The sequence below is a fragment of the Hemicordylus capensis genome, chromosome 2, assembly GCF_027244095.1.
Source record: "Hemicordylus capensis ecotype Gifberg chromosome 2, rHemCap1.1.pri, whole genome shotgun sequence".
NCBI lineage: Eukaryota > Metazoa > Chordata > Lepidosauria > Squamata > Cordylidae > Hemicordylus > Hemicordylus capensis.
This window is the reverse complement of record NC_069658.1, coordinates 11,962,255-11,986,344: the sequence shown is the minus strand read 5'-3', so window position 1 is coordinate 11,986,344 and position 24,090 is coordinate 11,962,255. Positions and strand designations below refer to the sequence as shown.

The following is a 24,090-nucleotide window of genomic DNA, read 5'->3' as shown; positions in this document are numbered from 1 at the left end:
AAAGGGCTTTGGAGTAAGTAAGAGAAGAGGCATCATAGAGATGTTCTGCCTGTGCATGGCCCAAAATGTCAGATTTCAACAAGCCATGACACAGTATGATGCTGGAACTGTTGGGAGGGCTCATGCTGACCCTAACAACTGTTGCCTTGTACGGTGTCATTGCAAAACTCTGACATGTCTGTTGAACTCTACCCCACATGGTGTCTCCTCCTCCTCTTCACCTCCTCCTCCCCCTTTTACATGTGTCCAGGTGTGGGAGGTGACAGGCTGCATCATTTCCTCTTCACTCTGGAGGAAGCACTCAAGTAGCTGATTTGCCCTCTGCAGCTTGAGTTTAAAAGGGGCCTTTCCCCTTTAACTGGCCTTCTAGCTCCTTGAGTGGTGCAGATGCTTCTGGGACTGGTAGTTTTTTCGGAGGCTGCAGCCATGGCAGAGTTCTGACTGACTTTCACGATGACAGCAGGGAGCCTCCCGGCAGCTCTGCCTGTTGAAGACCCCCTGCCGTCACTGCAGAACTCGCTCCAACAATGCCCGTCGGAGGACTTGTCAGTTTTGATGTCTCCATTGGGTCAAACATGACACGCAACCTTCGCTCCATATGTCATGAACTGCAAAAGAAGAAAGAGCAGAGGGAGAAAGGCATTTGAGGGAGTAGGAAATCTTTGGGCAATTGAGATGCAGATGGGAGAAGCAAAAGTCGTGGCCAAGAGCAGCGGGACTCTTTGGACTGGACTTCAGAGATGCAGTCCGGTTCTCAGCATGGGGAGGGGGGCCTCCAAATGTCCTGGGGGGGCCCTCCCTGCAGCCCCCCCCCACTGTGCCTGCCCCCGCCACATCCCTCCAATCTCTTTTGTGTGTGTCCCACCATGGTCGTTCGTGCAGTGCATCTGGTGGGTGAGGGCTGAGACTGAGAGACTCAGCCAAGTGGGCCTCCATGGCAGCAGCTAAGCCGATGGTCCCAGCCTGGGCCAGGCCAGAGACCTAAGCAGGCAAGCTGCGTCCACGCAATGTGGCTCATGAGCGTCAAGCATCTGGCCAATGGTGTAAGGAGAAATGAGGGCAGAGACATAAGGGGGGCATCTGGAGGCAAGGAGCTTGTGCAGGAACTAGAACTGGAAAGCAAGCTAGTGAAGGGATATAAGAAGGGATGTGACATGATCACACAAAAGCTAGATGATGTTGGCAGTAAAATGTTGGGCGGAGGTGAGCAGACCAAGTTGAGACAACAGAAGATCAGAGAAGCGAATGTTGCCGTAGTCAAAGTGATACAGACCAGGGCATGAACTGGAGGTTTCACAAGGGGACAGAGAGGAAGGCCCATATTTTTGCAATGACAGTGATGACAAATATTTATATATTGCTCTTCAACCAAAGTTCTCAAAGCGGTTTACATAGAAAAAACAATAATACATAAATAAGATGGTCCCCTGTCCCCAAAGGGCTCACAATCTAAAAAGAAATATATGGCAGACACCAGCAACAGCCACTGGAGGGATGCTGTGTTGGGGCTGGATAGGGCCAGTTGCTCTCCCCCTGCTTAATATAAGAGAATCACCACTTTAAAAGGTGTCTTTTAAAGACTGAGTTAGCAGGGGCACTCAATGATGCAAAGGAAAAAACCAGCATGATTTGTTAACAGACTGAATATAGGGAATAAAGGAGAGAGGGAGCAAAAGATAAAGCCAAGGTTCCGCTGGGACTGACAGACACCACTTTCCATATCCCCGTCACATTTCAGGAATTGGATCATCACTGCATCTCCTAGTAGATTGTGGAACTTTCTGGGCAACTAGCTTTCATTTTCTTCAGCTGCACAGGCATTAACAAGGTAATAATGCCCTAATTGGAATGATGGCTGAAGCAGTTTGATAAAATGATCAATTGTTTGAGGGGTGGCGGGGATACAAGAGATCTATCATCTCCGATGGAGCCGCTTATTGTCCAGAGAAAGTTATTAGGATATTGAGGCCGGACTGGGAAATAATTTCTTTGTTTGAAATCAAGGAGCTGAAAAGGCTCCCGCTCCTCTGCTAATGATGAACAACTTTTGCTTTGAACATGATGAACTGTCAGGCCTTCCCATGTTTTCGTGAACAGATTGTTCATTAGGCTGATTGACTGGGAGAGGCTTCCTTGAAGTGATTGGGATACATAATTATGCTGATAAGAATGTGCCCAAGATTAATCTCTTAAGTAATTTAGCAGTGACACACGCAGAGATTCTTGGAGAGAAGTCTAAACTGTTAGCAGTTTGTCAGGCACCTCAGACCGTGCACAGCTGAGAGGATTCTTGTCTCTTGAAGCTAAGCAGGGTCATGCTAATTGAGGGACTGGCTGAGAAGCCCTGCTGGGCTACAGAAAGAGGTTCTTCACTCTGTCACTTCTGAAATGTAGTGCTGGGTGTAGCTGGGCTGAAACTGTTCACAGTTCTCTATGAATGTGTTCGGCTGTATTGGGGGAAAAAATTCCTTCCCCTTCTTGATTTATCCTTTGGTACTCCTTGAGCAAATGTTTATCAGTTCATTTACATTGCCCTCACTTTCCCTCACTTGCTCTCACTTTCAGTTTGCATCATGATGCCCTACTGTTAATTGCATAACCCTATTGGGTGGGATTGCACATGTGACTAATTTAGACCTTGTCCTCAGTCAACGATACTCTCAGTTGACCTCAATGATACCATCATGGAGTCAGATGCAGTGGTTCAGTGGTCATGGAACCATCGACTGTTAGAACTGTAAGGGACCTTGAAAGTCTTCAAGTCATGCCCCCTACTCTGTGCAGGAAACTGCTATAGCAGTGATGTGATTTCAAAAACTGTAAGATGTGGGAGAATGTTATTTTTTTTTTAAAAAAAAGCAAAAAGCACTGAAAGAAATATGCCTGCATAATGGTAAGCAGAGATTTGTCTGGCAGATCTCCCTTGGGTAGGCACTTCAGGTTTCGAATGCCATAACAGAAAAGTCCCTGTCTTTAATGTCTACCTACTACCTGTATACCTCCATCAGTGATGGGAACTGGAACAGGCCTTAGAAGTAGATCTCAAAGCTCAAGTAGTTGGAATGGGAGGAGGCAGTTTGCCCTTTTCACACGCTATATTCAACATTTGTACAAAGAGTATATAGAGTGTACCCAGCTAGAGAGCTATACACAGGTACAGTTATTCACACATTATGGTGACCTCATGTAGAGTAGTACAGTGCCCATCTGTACCAAGCATTTGAGAGTCCTGTACCCAGGTTCACTTAACATGAATTTAAGTACAACCATTCACACAAAAATATATGTGTGTGTATGGATATCTGTACACTCATACAACATAATGTCTGAAGGGGACTAGTTCTTGAGGATGTCTGCTCCCAGGCCATTTATAGCCACACCACCTTCTATTGTTGATTTCTTCTGCCTGGTGCAAGAGTCAATTGTTCCACTCAAGATCCTGGTCATTACCAGCCATATTCTTTCCTGTTAGATCTTCCAGGGACTGCAGACGCTTCCCTTTTGGCCCACCCAATTTTTCTGTTCCCGGATCCCACAGGTAGGTCATGATGGTGCCACGCCAGAAAGCTCCTGGCTCTTGGAAGAAATAACCATCATTGTGCCAACGAAAGGGGTCATGTACACCTTTGTCTGTAAAAGTTGGCTGGCCAGGGACAAGGGAGATGGCCTCACCTGGCGTGTCTTTGACATCTTGGATGCTGACTGCGTTTTCATTGGTCTGAAGGTCAGTGCTATTGTCTTGTAACCCGCACAGTCAATACAGGAAGCAAACTCTGCCCCCAGTAAAATGCCTTTTATGATTTAGGGATGCCGACCTTCTAGTAAAAAGGTAACATGTGCCGTCAAGTTGATTTCGACTCCTGGCACCCACAAAGCCCTGTGGTTTCTAGTACTGACCCCAAATCTCCAAAAATCAGCATCAACCTCTCGGTTATTATTGGAAGCAAATCAGGAAATTTTAATACCTTGCTATTGTAAATATAGCCCTCCCTCACTGTTTTCCCCCAGCCAAGGGTGGTTCCAGAGAGGGGGCAAGCATCCCCTCAGACCAGTAATCCCCCCCCACCCCAGTTTTGTTCTAAAAATCTAATGTGGGGACACAGCTCACCCACCCATAAGTGCACTTTGCCCCTTCTGTGCCCCCTCCCTCAGTTTCCCCCCCTGGTGTCACCAGTACCCCCAGCAGCTGGCAAGCATTAGCATACCCATCATGGCTAATAGCCATGGAGAGACATAAATTTGTCTAATCACCTTTGAAAGCCAAGCATGAAGTAAAGCCAGTGGCCATCACCAGCTGCTGCGGCAACAAAGTCCACACTTTAGTTATGTGTTCTGTGAAGGATTATCCAATGTAACAGTCAATTCCAACACATATTTTTCAGTGCAGAGTTAATTTCCTCTCTAGTTTTAATAGCCAGAGGAACACCTTACTGGTTCCACCTTACTGGGTGTTCCTCTCACCCAGGTTTCTGAGGAGCCAGTCTTGTTCCATATGTGGGCCAATGTCATCCACTCTAGTCCATCCAATTTCAAGATTCTAGCTTAGTCTTTGTTTTTGTTTTTAGCAAAGGGAAAATAGCTAACAAAACCATGGTGTGCCTCAATTCTTCCCAGATTCTCTATGAAGTGACCGTCGTGACCGGAGATATCTCATATGGTGGAACTGATGCCACTATTTATATAACACTCTTTGGACGCAACGGATGCACTGAAGAGATACAGATGGAAAAAGATGGAGTCAGGTAATTGCTTTGCCTGCTGCATTGCTCCAAAGTGACCCATCACAGAGCCCATCACAACATCTGTACTGGTCCATGGTTCTCTGTGGGCATAGATATTTATTATTTCATTACCGTGTGTGTGTGTGTGTGTGTGTGTGTGTGTGTTTAGTCCCTGTCCTTCAAAAAACAAATTACTAGGGCAGCTTACATGTTAAAAACAATAATACCAAAAATATAAAAATAAAAATAAAAGGATCAATAAAAACAGCAGCACAAATGGGATTCAAGGGCCAGCATCCAGACTAAATCTGCTGTCATATTAGAAATTTTGGCATGGGCAATGATTGTTGCCTATCTCCACTTCCCAGTATATGTCCCTGAGAGTCTTCCAGCCCTCAGAGACATGTTTACAGGGGGCATCTTAGTCAGCAGAGGGAAGGGGAGGTTGGCAAAAATTGTTGTGCACATGAAGCCTTCTAATGCAAGGGCAGAATTGGTCTGGATGCTGCCCAATATTAGCGTGTTTGTTTTGCAGATTTGATGCCCACATTCCCAGAGGGGCTAAGAAAGTCAATAGCTATAAACCATCCAAATACAAAGAAATACAATACCTAAAACAAACAAATTGATGACAGCAATCACTGAGCTAACCATAAAAAGAGGGAGTGCAAATGCAATAAAACAAGAAAACTCAGCACAGCAACAGTTTACGTACAAAGAAAAAGGCTGAAATGGAACTGCTGTCAGCTCAAGGCCAAGGCCTTTCTAAAAAGCCAGGTTTTGACAAAGCACCTAAGGGTGCTCAGTGCAGATGATCTCTCTTGGGGTCCCCCCCATGGCCCCACAATCTTGTGCGGCAGCTGTGAAAAAGGCAAATTCCATGCTAGGGATTCCATGAAGGGGATTGAAAATAAAATTGCTAATAAACCTTGCCAGCCTTGAATGGTAGACTACATATGAGCACCGTAAGACAGTCCCCTTAGGGGAATGGGGCTGCTCTGGGAAGAGCACCTGTATCCTTCCATGCAGAAGATTGCAAATTCCCTCTCAGATGGGGCTGGGAGAGACTCCTGCCTGCAACCTTGGAGAAGCTGCTGCCAGTATGTAGACAATACTGAGCTAGATGGACCAAGGGTCTGACTCGGTATATGGCACCTTCCTATGTTTCTAACCCTGTTCCTAATCGGGTAGTCCGATCTGGTTCGTGTCCGAACTGAACCCGGACCAGACTGGGCCAGTTCGGTCCAGCACCCCCTTGGACCCCCCCGGACCGGTCCAGGGGTTTCACCAACCTTTAAAAAAATAATAATTTTTAAAAAATTAAGCCAGGCCAGTCAGAGGCCCATTGCACAGGTGTGGCAGCCTCCAAAATGGCCACCACACTGAGCCGAAGAATGGCTGAATGGGCTAGTTTTGGACCTAAGGGAGGCCAGCGGTGGGAGGGTGAACCTCCGTGGTTCCCTCCACTGCCTTGGAGAACACCCCCAGAGGGGGTTAGTTTAATTTTTAAAAACCAAAAAAACTCGCAACCCCCCCGAACAGGCTGGCGGGAAGGTTGGTTGGTCCAGGGTCGATATCAAACCTGTTCGATGTCGAACCTGTTTGCACATCCCTACTTGCTTTTTCATAACAAAATAAGAGCGGAGATTCATGGCTTCTCTGCACTTGTGTGTGCAGAACACACAAAGGCTTGGCTATATCCCAGAGTATTGCCTTGGAAGAATCAGTGCAAGAGGAGGTTGTCATTATTCACCCTCCCCTTAGCTGCAGGGGAGACTATAATAAATCTTTCTGTTCCTTAAGTAATAATGCAAAGAGATATATATGCTAGAAAGAAACATCTCTTTAAACTGTCCCAGATAATAAGGCAATTTAATTTACATTAGTGTTAACTGCAAATAGCTCCAGGCAACACAAATATTGAAAAGTGGACATGAGGGCAGGAGTGCCCAATAAAATCCTCTCGAGAAATGAGTCAGTATCCTCCTGAAGAAGGCACCGTGCCAAGCAGTTTATCTGAACTCGCCCCCCCCCCGTTTTCTCTTCGTAGCCCTTTATTCGGATTTATGCTCTCATGTGTGTATAAATTAGAGTTACCAAAGTCATCCGGTCCGTCTCTTTAAAGCAATAGCTACCCTGTAATTTAATAAGTGCATCGGAGCAACAGGGCAGATATGAATCCAACACATTTATTAACAGAACCTTTACATGTGGCATAGGAGACTGCAGGAGAGTGTGAGAGCAGACTCTTCAGCCTGGAGGATGGACCCTTCTGCTCAGGTGCTAAACATGTGAGGCTGCTTTGCACAACAAGGCCTGATCCAGTGGCAGAGCCAGACCATGAGTGGCCCATGCCCAGCCGCCGCTGTGGCCCCGCTCACCCCATCCACCGCGTCAGGCGTAGGAGCTAGCCATGCCCCCGCATCAGACGTCAGACTTGGGGGGCGTGGTCTGGCTTCAGAACGGGACCACGCGGCCCCATTCAGGAGTTAGAGCCAGGCAGGCACTGAGTTCACAGTGTGGCCAGGAGCGGCTCTTCCCTGCCTTGAAGGCAGGGGGGAGCCACATCTGGCCATGCTGCGAACGCAGCGTTGGCCATCCAACTCCCAAACTGGGCTGCGTGGCCCCATTCGGGAGCTCCATTCGAGGTCTCTTTCCCAGCTCTGCTCCCTGGGATCCTTTTAACTGGAGATGGCAGGGCCTGGCCCTGGATCTCCTACATGGAAATTATGTGCTTTCCACTGCATTTGCCACTGTGAAATAGCTCCTATCCTGGCACAAAGCTGGGGAATTTTATCGTGGATACTGAAACAAAATCTCTGCCCCCCCACCCGCACTTTGCATCTGATCTAGAAAAGTGATGACCCTTCTACCTTCGGCCTTTTCAGCTGAAATTTTGTGCTCCTGTTTTCAGTGACATTTTACTCTGGGTGGGGATTAATTATGTGGGTCAGGAAGGAGAGGGGAGTAGTGCATGGTGGTGGAGAGAAGGAGCACTTTGCCAGCCTATCATACCCACTGCTGCTGCTGCAAATATAAACACACACACACAAACACACATGCGCACACCATTTATCAACAAAAGTTCTCAAAGTGTTTACATCGAAAAATAAATGAATAATAAATAAGAGGGTTTCCTTTCCCCCAAGGGCTCCCAACTGAAAAGAAATACCAGGTAGATCCCCACTGGTGGGATGCTGTGCTGCGGTGACTTGCACCCCTGCAACTCAACCCCAGTCATTCCCCACACGTCTCCATCCAACACCTACCAACTCACCCCTGAAGTAGGGGAGGGCACATTGGCTGGATGCCATCCCCTTGCAGGGCAGACACTTTCCCCAGCTATACAAAAGTGACTCTCAGAATGAAAATAAGCCCTTGAGTAGGTCTTGGATCCTGCCCGAGTCAACCCTGTGCCAGGATTAATTTGGCTGCCAGCAGAAATATTTTCCGTTTGCCAAAGTATGCTCTGGACCTAGGCCGTTATGGGCTGCGGTGAAGTTGTGCCATGATGCCATCTGGTCATGAATCTCACTCATGACAAGCACAATTTACCAAGCTGAACTGATGTTTTAAAGCAATGATGGCCAGCTAGTGGCCTACTGGCTGAATCCACCCCAGTCCCACCCCAATTCCATTCCACTCAGGGCCTGCCAGGCCAGACTTGTGTGCCACTTTTGACATGGCAGAAATCCTTCCTTGCATGAAATGTCCAGAGGTTCAAGCCACAGTTCAGAAGCGTCTGCAACATCTTTTCATTTTAAGCAGGGAGGGGCATTTGCCAGACTGGAGAGGTGTGCTCAGGGTTCAGTGATGTCCTGGAGCTGCTGGCCCTTGCCATATCTGTGATCCCTGCTAGAGAAGTGGATCATCTCTGTTTACACCTAGTGTAGGTTCTGAGCTGGTTTAGAGGCTGATCAATGACTGTACTGCTGCCAATGTGAAATCTGTGCAAACTTTCCATTTCCCCAGATTTGAGATTGGTCAAAAGGATACTTTCATCATGGAGATTCCTGACATTGCACCACTGAGGAAGATGAGGATACAGAGTGATGGAGAGGGCTGTCGCCCAGATTGGTTTCTGGAACAGGTAGCTTGCTTCTTTCACTCTCCGCCTTATATTAAAAAGGGTCGTGTGTTCTCTGCGGATTTGCATATAGTTTCCCATTTGGGAGAAGGGCTAAGGAGTTAAGCAGAGTTATGTCTTGTTACAGCTACTGCAAATCCCTTCTATTTTGCCACATTCTACCCACATACCATATTTACTTGAATAAAGATGACCCTGAATTTAAGAGTAAAGTTGTGCTGTCGAGTCAGTGTCGACTCCTGGCGACCACAGAGCCCTGTGGTTGTCTTTGGTTGAATACAGGAGGGGTTTACCATTACCATCTCCCGTGCAGTATGAGATAATGCCTTTCAGCACCTTCCTATATCGCTGCTGCCTGATATAGGTGTTTCCCATAGTCTGGGAAACATACCAGCAAGATTCAAACCGGCAACCTCTTGCTCACTAGACACATTATTTCCCCGCCGCACCATTTAAGAAGACCCCCTTAAAACAAAGGTTAAATCAGGTTACACCTGTATTTACCCCAAAGGAACAGGATTCTGAATTTAAGGGGGACCCCCAATTTCTAAAACCAAAGAATTGGGGGGGGGAATACTTGTCTTGGATTCAGGTAAATATGGTATTTTAGGGCTAGAATTTTGCTTGTTAAAAACAGCAGCTAGAACTCAAAGGAAGCTAAATTCTGTGTCAGAGAGCAGATTCTGTGCTTGAAGCACTCTCATGGAGATACAAAACGTACCAAGCCATGCATGCACGAAGCCGATGCAGAGGTGAGAGAGTGTATCAGCTTTCTGCCTAGATTTTTTTCAGTTGGAGGAGTGGCTTTGGGGAGTGGAGCTTTGGGCTTTCCACATCACAGACTCTTCACTGCTTCAAAAGTCTTTCCTTCTCCCTACAGAACTATAGTTCGGTGAGGAAGGATGGAAGGGAGGTCCGTGTGGGGTGGGGTGGAGTGGGGGAGAGTGGGGGGGGAGTATGGATCTAAGATCAGAATTCTCTGCAACCTCTCTAAACTACAATTCACAGGATTCTTTGGAGGAAAGCCATGACAGTTAAAATCCTTAGAAAACCATATAGGTTTAGAATGGAGATCTGGCAAATGTGTTACAATGCTTATGTGGGGAGCAGCCCCTGAACCAGCATTTCTCAGACTTCTGGTAGCTGAAGCACAGTTTCTAATGAGTTATATTTGGAGACACGGTTCACTCTTTCACTCAGAAAGGGTTAGTTTTGAAGCCCGCAAGACAGGAAGTATGCCATTCTTTTAAATAAGGTATTAAATAACATCAATTTACTAATCTAGGAAAGCATAAATAAGATAAGTGAGATCCTAAGCTGATGCCCCATGGAAGGAAGTCCTTTTGTTCATGGAAGGAGAGTTATGCTCATGGAAACATCCCTTTGGATACAAGATTGATTCATTCCATAACCTAGAGGTCTGGGAATTTGTCTTGGTAGGTAAGTTCCAACCCTCAGATCCCCAGGTATTGTTGAACTACAACTCCCATCATCCTGATCATTGTGGCTGGAGATGATGGGAATTGTAATCCAACAACACCGAGGGAACTAAAGTTGGAAGCCCCTGACTCATTTCTTCCAGAGAGTTCACCCCCACCTTGTACAGAGATCTACCACTCACCATAAAGTACAGCTTCAGCTCCCCCCACCCTCGCCAAAAGTTGTGTGCCCTGCATTTGAGAGGGTTTCCCCCTCGTTTAGAGGATCTGTCCATAACACCATAACATAACAACAGTCCTGCTCGATCAGGCCCAAGGCCCATCTAGTCCAGCATAATGTTTTCCACTGTGGCCCACCAGATGATCATGCCTCTGAAAAGCTCAAAGACAAGAGGTGAGGAGGCCACACCCTCTCTCCTGCTGTTGCTCCACTACAACTGGTATTGAAAGGCATCATGCCTCTAGGCTGGAAGTGGCTATAGCCACCAGACTAGTAGCCATTGACAGAAGTTTCCTCCATGAATTTGTCCAAGTCCCTTTTAAGCGAGTGGCCATCACCACATCTCTTGGCAAAGAATTCCATAGATTAATTAAGTGCTGTGTGAAAAAGTATTTCCTTTTGTTGGTCCTAAATTCCACAGCCCTCAGTTTTGTGAGATGGCCCCTGGTTCTAGTGTTGTGAGAGAGGGAGAAAAATTTATCTCCATCCACTTATCAAACTAAAAAGCCCAAGATGCTTAGCCTTGCCATAAGGAAGGTGCTCCAGGCCCCTCATCATCCTGGTTGCCCTCTTCTGCACCATTTCCAGTTCTGCAATGATCTTCTTAAGATACGGTGACCAGAACTGTATGTAGTACTCGAGATATGGCCGCACCATAGATTTGTATAAGGGCATTATAATATTGAATCTCCAAAAGATCTCTGAACTCAAAAGGAAGTTCCAACCTTGAATTGGTATGTTAAGGGATGCCAAAGGACAGATAGTAACTGATTCAGAGAAGATCAAACAGAGATGGAAGGAGTATACTGAAAATCTGTACTGCAGGGACGTCAACATCCAAGATACTCTAGAAGATATTCCCTACTTGCAAGAACCTCTAGTACAGGAAGATGGAGTTAGAACAGCACTCCGGTCATTACCAAGGTGGAAGGCTACAGGAATTGATGGAAACACTACAGAAATATGGCAGGCAACAGAAGAAGAATCAGTCAAGGTTCTAACCAAACTATGCCAGCAAATTTGGAGAACAACACAGTAGCCAACAGATTGGAAGAGGTCATTCTACATACCCATACCAAAGAAAGGAGACTTAACAGATTGCGCAAACCATCGCACAATCTCCTTAATTTCACATGCTAGCAAAATAATGCTCAGGATCCTCCAACGCAGATTAGAGCCCAACGTGGAAAGGGAAATGACAGAAGTTCACGTTGGTTTCAGAAAAGGCCGAGGAACAAGAGATGCTGGATAACTGAGAAAGCCAAAGAATACCAAAAAGAAGTCAATATGTGCTTGACTGACTTCAGAAAAGCCTTCGATTGCATCAACCATGTCAAGTTGTGGAATATCCTTAGGAAAATGGGTGTCCCGGAACATCTCATTGTTCTCATGAGAAACCTATACACAGGACAGGAAGCCACAGTTCAGATGGAACATGATGAAACAGACTGGTTCCAGATTGGCAAAGGAGTAAGACAAGGCTGTATACTTTCTCCATATTTATTCAATTTATATGCTGAACATATACTGAGAGAAGCAGGATTGGAAGAAGATGAGCGCAGTTTTGAAGTTGGAGGAAGAAACATCAATAACCTGCACTATGCTGATGACACCTCTCTGATAGCTGAGAATGTGGATGATCTGCAAGCTCTAGTAGTGAAAGTCAAGGAGTACAGTGAAAAAATGGGACTACAACTAAATGTAAAGAAGTTTAAACTAATGACAATGGGTACAGCAACCAGCCTCAGAATTGACAATCAAGACACTGAAGTGGTGGATAGCTTCTGCCTTTTAGGATCAACCATCAACAGTAAAGGATCCAGCAGTCAAGTAATACGCCACAGACTAGCACTTGGTAGGGTTGCAATGGAGGCCTTGGAAAGGATATTTAAATGCCTTTGGCATGTCTATACCTACAAAGATTAGAATCATTTGGACAATGTTTTTTCCTGTGACACTCTATGGATGCAAAAGCTGGACTTTGAAGAAGCAAGATAGAAAAAGTATTGACGCTTTTGAACTTTGGTGCTGGAGAAGACTTTTGAGGATACCATGGACAACCAGGAAAACAAACAAATGGGTCATAGAACAAATCAATCCAGAATTTTCACTCGAGGCACAAATGACCAGGCTCAAACTATCATACTTCAGACACATTATGTGAAGACCCAGCTCCCTTGAGAAGTCCATAATCCTGGGGAAAGTTGAAGGAAAGAGAAGAAGATGACCAGCAGCAAGGTGGATGGACTCAATTATGACAACAATGAATGCACCACTGAGAGTCCTTAAAGGCCAAGTTGAAGACAGATCATCCTGCAGAGAATCTATCTATGTGGTCACTAAGAGCTGACACTGACTTGATGGCACTTAATCAATCAATCAATCAATCAATCAGCCAGCCAACCAATTATAATATTAGCATTTTTATTTTCAGTCCCCTTCCTAATGATCCCTAGCATGGAATTTACCTTTTTCATAGCTGCTGCACACTGAGTTGACACTTTCAATGAGCTGTCCAGCACAACCCCAAGATCTCTTTTCTGATTTCCCTGAGCTCCTCCAAATCACTTTTGGGTTTCACTACACTAAATAGTTTAGTGTCATCTGCAAATTTGGCCACTTTGGTGCTTACCCTAACTTCTAGATCATTTATGAACAAGTTAAAGAGCACTGGCCCCAGTTCAGTTCCCTGGGGGACCCCACTTCCTACCTACCTCCATGGTGAAAACTGTCCATTTATTCCTACCTTCCGTTTCCTGTGCTTCAACCAGTTACAGATCCACACATGAACCTGTCCCCTTATTCCATGACTGCTAAGTTTACTCAAGGGACTTTGGTGGGGAACTTTGTCAAAAGCTTTTTGGAAATCCAAGTATACAATATCAACCATATCACCTTTATCCACATGCCTGTTGACACTCTCAAAGAACTCCAAAAAGTTAGTGAGACAAAACTTGCCCTTGCAGAAGCCATGCTGGCTCTCCTTCAGCAAGGCCTGTTCTTCTATACACTTTTGTCCTTAAATATGCTTTCTATCAATTTACCCAGCACAGAAGTTAAGCTAACCGGCCCGTAGTTTCCCAGATCTCCCCTGGATCCCTTTTTGATAATCAGAGTTACCTTAGCTACTTTCCAGTCCTGTGGTATAGGGTCTGATTGTAGGGACAAGATAAATATTTTTGCTAGGAGATCAGCAATTTCACATTTGAGTTCCTTCAGAACTCTTGGGTGGATACCATCTGGCCCTGGTGATTTGTTAATTTTTAGTTTTTCAAGACAGTTTAGAACATCCTCTCTCATCACCTCAAATTGGCCCAGTTCTTCAGCCTACAAGCCTGAGAAGTTCAGTTTTGGGGTGAGTATATGGTCCGTATCCTCTGCCATGAAGACAGATGCAAATAACTCATTCAGCTTCTCTTCAATCTCCTTATCCTCCTAATAATCCTTTTTATGCCCTTATCATCTAAGGGTCCAACTGCCTCCCTGGCAGCTTTTCTGCTTCTGATCTATTTAAAGAAGTTTTTGTTATTCCCCTTAACACTTCTAGCTATACGCTCCCGTCCTGAAACTCTCTTTTTGCATCCCTTATTCATTGTCTCTTTGTTTTGGGGTGGTTGTTGTTTTTTGCCAGAGTTTATGTGCCTTTCTGTTCTCCTCATTTGGTCAGGAGTTCCATTTTCTGAAGGAAGTCTTCTTTCCTTTTATAGCTTCACTGACTCTACTTGTTAGCTAAGCTGAACTTGGTGGTACCTTTCCTCCTTTTTGTTATACGTTCCAACTGAGCTTCTATTATTGTGGTTTTAAATAAATTCCATGCTTTCTAGAGTGATTTGAACCTCCTGACTTTCCCTTTTAGCTTCCTTTTTACCAGTCCCCCTCATTTGTGAGAAGTTTCCTCTTCTGAAGTCCGGTACATCTGTGTTGGACTTCCTTGGCAATTCTCTACTTGCATATAAGATTTATTGGATCACACTATGCTCACTGTTCCCCAATGGTTCTGCAACCCTGACATCTTGCACCAAATCCTGGGCTCCACTCAGGATTAAGTCCAAGGTCACCTTCTCTCTGGTTCATTCTGGGACCAACTGTTCTAAGGCACAGTCATTTAGCATGTCTATAAATTTGGCCTCTCTGTCATTACCTGAATGTTAATTTGCCCGGCCGACGTGTGTGTGATTGAACAGCTCTTATTATTACAGCTCTGTCTCTCTTTGATGCCACTCTGATTTGCTTCTCCAACTCTAGGTCACTCTCAGCGCTTTGATCCAGAGGGTGAGAGCACGTCCCTAGTAACACATTTCCCTTCAGTCATCATATTGTCAACCATAGGGATTCTGTGCAGGAATCCAGTCTTCCCTAGGTTTTCTAACTTGGATTCTATCCCTTCTTTAACATACAGTGCTGCTCCACCTCAAATCTGCCCCTGCTGGTCCTTCCTATAGAGTTTGTTTCCAGGAATAAGAGTGTCCCACCGGTTTTCACTGTTCCACCAGGTTTCTGTTATGCCCACGATATCTAACTTTTCATTTGCAGCCAAGCACAGCCGCTCTCCCATCTTGGCTTGGAGGTTTCTTGCATTGGTATATAAATACCTGTCTTTGGCGTGGGCTAACACCCTTACCCTCAGGTGATCTTTTTTACCAGCTATCACGTGCTTCTTTCTGCTCTACTCCTAGTTCTACTCTTCCCCTTCTGGTTAATCTGAAGTTTGCACCCTCACACCTTAGGGGATATTGCTTGCCAAACTAGTTACCACTGAGTTCCTGTCAGCAATCTCCTGGGCATCATTTTAAAAGCTGCTCTGTGGCCATTTTGATTTTAAGTGCCAGCAGTCTGCTTCCGTCTTGGTTCAAGTGGAGTCTGTCCCTTTTGTAAAGCTTCACTTGCCCCCAAGTGTATCCCAGTGCCTAGCAAATCTAAACCCCTCCTCCTGGTACCACTGTCTCATCCATGCATTGAGCCTCTTCAGCTCCACCTGTCTCACTGGCCCTGCACATGAAACTGATAGCACTTCAGAGAAGGCTACCAAGGGGGTCCTGGACTATGCTACCTAGCAGCCTAAATTTGGCTTCCAGGACCTTCTGCCTACATTTCCCAGTATCTTTGGTGCCAAAATGCACTATAAAAGCTGACCCCTCCCCACCACTGCCTAACAGCCTTTCTAGATGCTATATGACATCTGTAACCTTTCCACTAGGCAAACAAGTCACCATGCGGTCTATATGCTGGTCAAAAACCCAATTGAATCACCCTCTGTCAGGAGGCCCCCAACCTCCAGAGGTGTGTCTTCTGTGCAAGAGGATATAGGCACATCACCCAATGAAGGGGTCCCTTCTAAGAGAGCATTCCCCTCTTCCTCAGAATAATGTCCTCCTTCCATGTGTCTTTCATGCTCCATGACAGCAGAGAAGCTGTCAGGAGTGGGATGCTTCTATCACATACCTGAAGGTCTCATCCAAATTCCTCTCTGCCTCTCTGAGCTTCTCCAGGTCAGCAACCTTGACTTCGAGGGAACAAACGTGTTCCCAGAGATCCAGGTGCTTTTTGCACTGAGCGTACACCCACAACTGTCCCTGAAGCAGATAATCATACATGCAACATTCCATCTTTATAACTAGTTTTATTAGCTATTTAGAATATAGAGAGCTTGTTTACTTGAAAGCTGTCTTAGCTGCAGTTGTCAGATAATTAAAGGTTTTAAGTTCTGCCTTCCAAGGAAATTACAAAAGTGGGGTAGTACTCACCTTCTTCTATGCTGGGTGTGATAAAGGGGGACCACTTGTGTGTGTCCTTGCACACTTCCCCACTAAACTCCACGCAAAACCCCTTTGATGTCTGTTAGCACATTCCTGTTTTCAAAACTTCTCGAGAGCTGTATCCAAACTGAGGCTCCAAGGGAACGTGGCCCCTCCCACAAGCTTTGTTACTCACCCACTGCTAATCCCCACCCAATGTCTCTCTAGGCATAATTGAAACTGAAACTTCCATAAAAAAACAAACCCCCTAGCCAGCCAGAAATAAAACCCTAGGAAAGATGAGACCTAACAAACCCACCTTGTTCTTTCCCCTCTGCTTTCTTGTATTTTATTTATTTATTTATTTATTTATTTATTTATTTATTTATTTATTTGTCTATCTAGTGTTTGCTTGCTTGCTTGCTTGCTTGCTTCTTTAGGAAAGAAAACCCAATTTTGCTGTATCCCCTGGCCTGAGCCTTGAGCTGTATATAATGTGACTCATTATCTATAGCTCAAGGTCCAAAAGGATCATAATTAGAAAGGAAAATCTGGTTGTCATTTTTCCTTCTTGGCAAGGTCACATATTTTGATAATTCAGCCCCTTACTTAATATCTTGGCAGAAATGGAGACCTAGGAGATGCAGGGAAAGCCAAGTACAACCTATAATTTTACCCAAATGGACTCTCTGCTGTTAGACTGTATTTGGAAAGAACATTGGCTCTGTGCCATTGCACCTGCAATACATTACAAATAATCTTTTGTGATGGGGGCTTCTTATAGAAATAGTAGCTACCGTGGGCCTTTTGAGAAAACCTTACATATTCGTGGGTGGTGAATAGCCAGGTCTAGCTTGAAAGGACATTTTCAGATAAGCTCAATTTTATTTTATTTTTACCATCTTTTAAAAGCTGTTGCAAAATGTATCTTCCCTCCTTTTCCCCACTTTAATGTGCCAAATATTGAAATTCTCAGTGCTGTTCCCAGTTCTGCTAAATCCCGCAGCAGTACAAAAAAACCGACAACACAAAAAACCCATAATTTTTCAGCTGGGTTATATGTGAGGCTTTGTAGCTGTACTCATGCCTTTGATATTGGTGTTTCTTAAAGTTGCTTTTGATGCTTAAGGATTGGCCATAGCTTTTCTGACTCTAGCAGGCATATAGGAAACAGAAGAAGAAATGTCCTACTGTTAGCACTGCTACAAAGCCTTCTACTAATTACAGAATTGAGGTCAAGAGGCCATGATGTTCTCTTTCATCTGAAAATGTGGCAGTGTGGTGGAGATGAAGGGGGAGGCCTCAGATAGGCTAGGGATCCTATAATCTTGCTAACACTACTGTAATCATGATAAACCCTCTGGTGCGCCCCATGCCCGTCCAAGGCATGATTGATAAGAACACATAGGAGGACTTTATTTATTGTGGTACCCACATGTTGGAGCTGTCTGCCCTGGCCCCCTCTCCGGTGACATTTTGACACTTCCTGAAAACATCTTAGAACAGGGTTTCTTAACCTTGGGCCCCCAGCTGTTGTTGGACTACAACTCCCATCATCCCCAGACATGGCCTTTGTGGCTGAGGATGATGAGAGTTGTAGTCCAACAACATCTGGGGGCCCAAGGTTAAGAAACCCTGTCTTAGAATAGAAGAACTCATGAAGAGCCTCGCTGGATCAGGCCCAAGGACTGCTAGTTGAGCACCTTGTCTCCCATAGTGGCCCACCAAATGCCTCAGGAAGCCCTCGAGCAAGAGATGAAGGCATGCCCCCTCTCTTGCAGTTGCTCCACGGCAGCTGGTATTTGGAGGTATCCTGCCTCTGAACATGGAGGTTTCCTGTAGCCATCAGGACTAGTAGCCACTGATAAACTTAAGAAGAAGATCTGTTCAGGCAGGCCTTTGGCCCCTGATTGCCAATCAGCTCCCACTTCCCCCCAGTTCTATTCTGTTTCCTGTTTCTTGGGGCAGCCCTTCCACGAGGCAGGGTGAAGCTGCTGCCTCAGGTGTGGGGAGTAGTAGTTGTTGTTTATTTACGATCTTAGATCAAACATGGTGTGGGGAGTAGCAAAGGGGACAACTAGTGCTGAGTGTGCCCCCCCCCACACACACACCATGAGTGCCCGCCATCCACACACACCCCTCCTCACTCCCCTGGGCACACTGTTCATTTTGCCTTCCTTACCCTCTTCAACTTGAATCCCACCTACACTGCCACACCGCTGTCTGGCTTGGTGGCATCATCTGCCACTGCTAGAGATGGGGAAGGCATCATATTTGCCTCACACAGCAAAATGTCTTAGACCACCCTGGGCTGCATTGTTTTAATTTTGATTGATCTGCTATTCGTTCATTCATTCATTCATTTTTAAATTCATGTATTTGGTAACTGTGGTTTTAAATGCTTGCTTGTTAGCCACCTCAAGTGGTTTGGTTTTTAATTAGATTGGTAGGATGTGAATACGGGAAGTCCTCAACTTACAAATCAGTTGTGTCCCCAAAGTCTCTATGTGAGTTGGATGTTCATAATTCAGAACACACACAGTTCCTAAGAGCAATGACTTGTCTATATGTGCAGGTTGTTCACATATAAAGAAGGGGCTGGGAGGGTGGGTCTACTTCTTACAATAAAAGATTATCAGAGGAGGGGAACCCTTCCTTTGTTTTCTCTCTTCACCAATTCAAGTACAGTATTTTCTCCCACTCCTGGTCTCAGGAGTAGGTTGAGGGGGAAAGGTTGTGAAAAAACTTGGGGAGGTCAAGCTGGGATGGGAGCAGAGCTCAGCTCCCCTCTCCCATGCAATGTCAAACTTTTTGTGTAAGCATTACATAAGGTATAAAATTGGATCCTCACCCAGTCACTGGACAGATGAACAGATGCCTCTGTCTGGGCATAGGGTTCAAAGAAGTCCTACTGTCTTAGGTTACAAGTTCGATCCTGACCAGGGGCTCAAGGTTGACTCAGCCTTCCATCCTTCCGAGGTCGGTAAAATGAGTACCCAGAATGTTGGGGGCAATATGCTAAATCTTTGTAAACCGCTTAGAGAGCTCCGGCTATAGAGCGGTATATAAATGTAAGTGCTATTGCTATTGCTATTGCTACTGTCTGAGTCAGAGAGGCAGCAGCTGAATAAAATTTCTAGTGGTTGGAGCTCCTTGCTCCTACCCATGACTGACAGAAGCATAAAATGTGATACAAAATAAGAAAAAACATCTATTTCAAATTATGCAAATATAGCAAAATATACACATGCCCTTAATTTACATAATGTTTCCAGGTTTCAGGATTGTGCCTTTCTAGTTGTCAAATTTGGGTTACCTCCGCACTGAATTTTGCTTCCCTCTCTCCCAGAGGATATGCAACCCTGAGTGTCTAATAGGGCATCCTCCCAAATTTGGAGTAACATGCTCCAAAATGTACCTGAGTAGGTTTCAAGTGGGGTATCTGTGCGGCATTTCAACAGATCTGAGCTCACCTAAATTTCTATCAGTGGCATATGTAAGAAAGAACATACGGGTGTACTTGTGGGGGTAGAGTGGAATGCCAGACAGATGGTTCCCTGTCAATGCTAAGTAGACAAGATGAGAAAGCAAATTAAGCCATCAGCCTGGTGATTAACCATTTGTTGCCATAGATATCCATACACATTGCTCTGAGATTTCCTGTTCCGGCAACTTGGAAACAGAAGATAGGTTTTCATACCATAATGCATACCATAATTTACTGTTAATTTATAATAATTTACCATAATTTACCATAATTACCATAGTAACTTATCATAATTTACCACAAATGTATACTACCTTTGGTATGCATAAAGTAGAAGTTCAAGAAGACCCATTCAAAATGAATGAACAGTATTAATCATAGCAAACAGTCTTGTGGCACCTTAAAGATGAACAAATGTACTGGAGAGTAAGCTTCCATGGCTTATATCACTTCTCATCAGATGTGTGAAATGTTCTCTTGGTTGGCAGGAATCTGTCTATATCCTATTCACATATTATGTTCAACGCACATACAATCTGGATACTGTATATGCGTGTACAGATAAGTATGCACGTATAGTTATTCACACATTATGTTGAATATATGTATAGCAGAACACTCCCTGTCTGTACAGGAGAACCTCCATATTCGTGGGGGTTCCATTCTCCGCAATTACCACAGATACAGAAACCGCAAATACTGGCTTATTGGGGCAATGAGATTGTGGGGGTTAGGTACCCAGAGGCCCCAAAATTTCCCAAAAATCACCCCAAAAATGTTTGAAAGGGCAAAATAAAGTGCCTCACTATATCTGTGGGCCTCCAGCAATGACCCCAAGAAATGAGAAATAGTCTGTTTTGTCGCCTTTTCCTGCCATTTTCTGCTGGGTTTTTAGAGAAAACGAACCACAAAATGGCTCCATCTCACAAAATGGCAGCTGGAAATGACCTCTATGGTCATTTCCAGCTGCCTCTGACCCACGGATACATGGAGTTAAATCCTTTTATGCCTTTTTTATTCAGTTATGCTGAAGTCGGGTGTTAATTACCCGGTCACAGATATGCAAATCCACGGGTGTAGAATCCATGGATTTCGAGGTTCTCCTGTACTTATGTTTGAGAGGGTCTACCCAGGTTCACTTTTAAACCTGGGTTTTGTTTCATTCACACAAAAACATGTATGTGTGTACAGATACCTAAATGCATGTATAACGTAATATTTAAAGAGAGCCTATATCTATATCTATATCTATATCTATATCTATATCTATATCTATATCTATATCTATATCTATATCTATATCTATATCTATATCTATATCTATATATGCACACTTGGGACCAAAAAAAAAAAAAAACCCAGTGGTGCCAAATGCCACGAATCATCTGTGACCATAAAAGGTAACCATTTGTATTTGAGGGTTGGATCAAGTGATAGCTCTGTAGGTCAAAAGGCACCAAGAGTGCTGTTATGCCTGTTGCTTAATTTGTAGCTCACTGCAAAAAGTAATTGACTCAGTTTAAGTGTGTGCTGAACATTTTGTGCTTATTCATCACCAGTGGCCCCTAGACAGGAGTGGGTCACACCCACACTGATTGGATCTTGTATTCATTTGATTGCATCTTGTATTCATTCGTGCTCAGCATAGTAATGTGACACACCTACTTCTGTTTCTTGCATAGCTTGACCTTTTGGCCTTGATTTGAAAAAAGAAACTAATTTTCCTCTTCACTCTGCACTCCAAGTGTGTATACACCCCAATCCAACTTGGTGACCACTTCACACGTCTACCAGAGTGAGCAGAATGAATTAACAGAATGAATCAGTTAATCATGCTTTATGTTGAGTCAGACTATTATTCCATTTAGCCCAGCAACGTCTTCCCTGACTGGCAGCAGGTTTCCAGCTCTTCAGTCCGAGGCCCTTTCCATCACCTGCCACCTGTTCCTTTCACCTGGAGATACCGAGAATTGAATCTGGGACTTTTGGCTTGTCCTTGCCAAAGCATGTGCTCTACCATTGAGCTATGGTCATTCTCCAGATATGTCACACAAGATTCTTCATTGTTATTGCTGCAATAGACTAGCTTGGCTACCCACCTACAGTAGTCCTATGGCATTTTAGAGGCTAAAATATTTATTGTAGTATACCTTTTAATAGACTAGAGCCACTTCATCGATTGCCTCTCAAGATGGCATCACAGCCACTTTCCTTTGTCTTCTGCATTCATGTCCAGTGACCTACCTGGTGTCTCATTAGGGCAAATGAGTTAACCATTAAACGTTGGGTTGTTGGCAAAGTTGGGCCCAAAGAAGAATCCTTGAAGCTCAGAAAAGCCTCCAAGAGAGGGGTGATGATGCTGAGCTCCGAGAATTCTTCTGAGACCAGAGAGCTTGAACAGGTTATTCTCCCCTCCCTACTAGGCTTTCAACCTCTCCTTACCTGTCTCAGCAGCAGTGGGGTTGAAGCAAAGCCAATAGCAGCAACAGCAGAAGCATGTAGGGAGAAGGGAGGCATTTTTCCCCCTGTTCTCTCCCCCACCCGCACACACACCACCGCACATTCTGGTACATCAGGAGAAATGCAACAGCTTCACTACCATGCAGGGGACTGAAAGAGGGTTTCTTCCACTTCTTTTTCCTCCGCTGCTTTGATGAGTTGCTTTGCAGCTCCTCAGAATACAGTCTCAATGACCCTTGGGATTTGGAGTCTTCTCAAGGGCTATTGCTATTGCAATACAGGAAAGGACAAAGGCGCAGGCTGCAAGGAGAGGTGGAGAATTCATCCAGGCTGCCTTTGATTGGCTTAGTGAGTTGTCAGAGTCTGTCTCGATTTGGGGCTTAATAATTCATATATTTCCAAGCAAATACAAGATGAGCACTCAGAAGTGCATCCATCTCTAGTAAAAATATAATCCTGATGAATGGAAAAAGGTATACACTTAAAAAACAACAACTCAGAATATCTTGTCAAGGTAATAATAAGCAGAAGCCATCATTCTTAGCTTTGTATGTTTATACTGGCACAATCTGTCATGAAATTTGTGTGAGTTTCATTGAAAAAAATGGGACTTACTCAAGACTGCATCTCTGCTCCTTGATGCCAATGAGACTTAGATACAAGAATTGTTAACTGGACTATCTACTTGCTTTCTGCTATGGCTACCCACTTCAACATATTTCATTGGTAAGTGCATTAACTCAAGTTTGAGTTGATACAGTGGTAAGGACAAACTGAAATTCATGGGACCAAAACTGATGTGCATGCACTTGTTTATTTTTCTTTTGCTTTTTTAGCTCCAAACTGTTACTGTAACCGTGAATGAAAAATGGCAGGGGCAGAGAAGATCACGTTGTGTACATGCTCAGAGACTCGCTTTTCTCTATAATCACTTCACTTACCTAGGCATAAATCATCAACATAATCTTCTTTTTATTTGCTTGGTGCCATTGGTATATATGACACTTGACAGAATAACTAGACAAAAAAAGGTCATTCTTGCCCTTGGGAGCTTGCAGTCTAGAATCTTACAAGTCAGAGGGTCAGCAGGGGAGGAAGGTAAAAAGCCAGGGTATTGGGGGCACAAATGCAGTTATGCACACCCAGATTTCATTTCAGTTGTGACAAGGATTAAGAGGATAGAAGGTTCCAGGACAGAATCTAAATATGTGTGTCCAGATGTTTTCAAGAGTTAGTGAAGAGTCGGTGCCATCATTTAGACAACAGCTGGAGTTGCTTCCATTGCTTTTATTTCTCCTAGATCATCATGAAGAATCTGACAACTCAAGAAGTGACTGTGTTTACCTACAATGACTGGCTTTCCACACAGTGGGGTGACAAAAAGACTCTGGAGTGGGAGATGCCCGCTATGATCAATGGGGAGCAGATGATGGATTATACCACATACACCATTCAAGTCAAGACCAGCGACATTGGAAGTAGGTCTATATCTGCTGTATTGAGTCCCTGAAGAATCTACAGTAGAGATGTGCAAACAGGTTCAAATTTGAACCAGTTCGAATTTGAACTGGTTTGGTTTGATGGTTAAAATTTGAACCGAACCAGGCATTGGGTTCGACCTGCTGGTTCAAATTCGAACCACACCGAGCCTGGTTCAATTAGAACTTGTTTGAACCAGTTTGAGCCTCCAAAACTGGGTTGGGTGGTAGGCACCCATGGGGGAAAATGATAATTTAAAAATTCTCCATTAATAGTAGGAGCACCCAATTGCTTTGGGGTTTGGTGGGTGTTAAGCACCTCTGGGTGCCTACCACCCACCTCAGTTTTTTGCCCCTGGGTACTCCACATAGGAGATACTGGGCAATAATAAGAAAAATTTCAAATAATCATTTTAAAAAAATCATAGGAGTGTCCAATTGCTTTGGGGTTTGGGTGGTAGTT

At 44.5% G+C, this 24,090-nt stretch overlaps 1 protein-coding gene across 2 annotated transcripts in view; it reads left to right on the top strand.

Annotated features, from left to right (window-relative positions):
* The window catches only part of LOC128345761 (lipoxygenase homology domain-containing protein 1-like), a 71,578-nt gene that overhangs the window by 22,097 nt on the left and 25,391 nt on the right, over window positions 1-24,090 (top strand). The window contains exons 1-5 of one of the 2 annotated variants that reach the window (XM_053298190.1): window positions 1,780-1,828; window positions 3,539-3,724; window positions 4,615-4,742; window positions 8,694-8,811; window positions 23,450-23,627. In XM_053298190.1, coding sequence (XP_053154165.1) covers window positions 3,617-3,724; window positions 4,615-4,742; window positions 8,694-8,811; window positions 23,450-23,627 — 532 coding nt within the window. In that variant the 5' untranslated portion in view covers window positions 1,780-1,828; window positions 3,539-3,616. Of the gene's footprint in view, window positions 1-1,779; window positions 1,829-3,538; window positions 3,725-4,614; window positions 4,743-8,693; window positions 8,812-23,449; window positions 23,628-24,090 lie in introns of those variants that run through there. The other variant, XM_053298188.1, reaches the window with a different exon arrangement.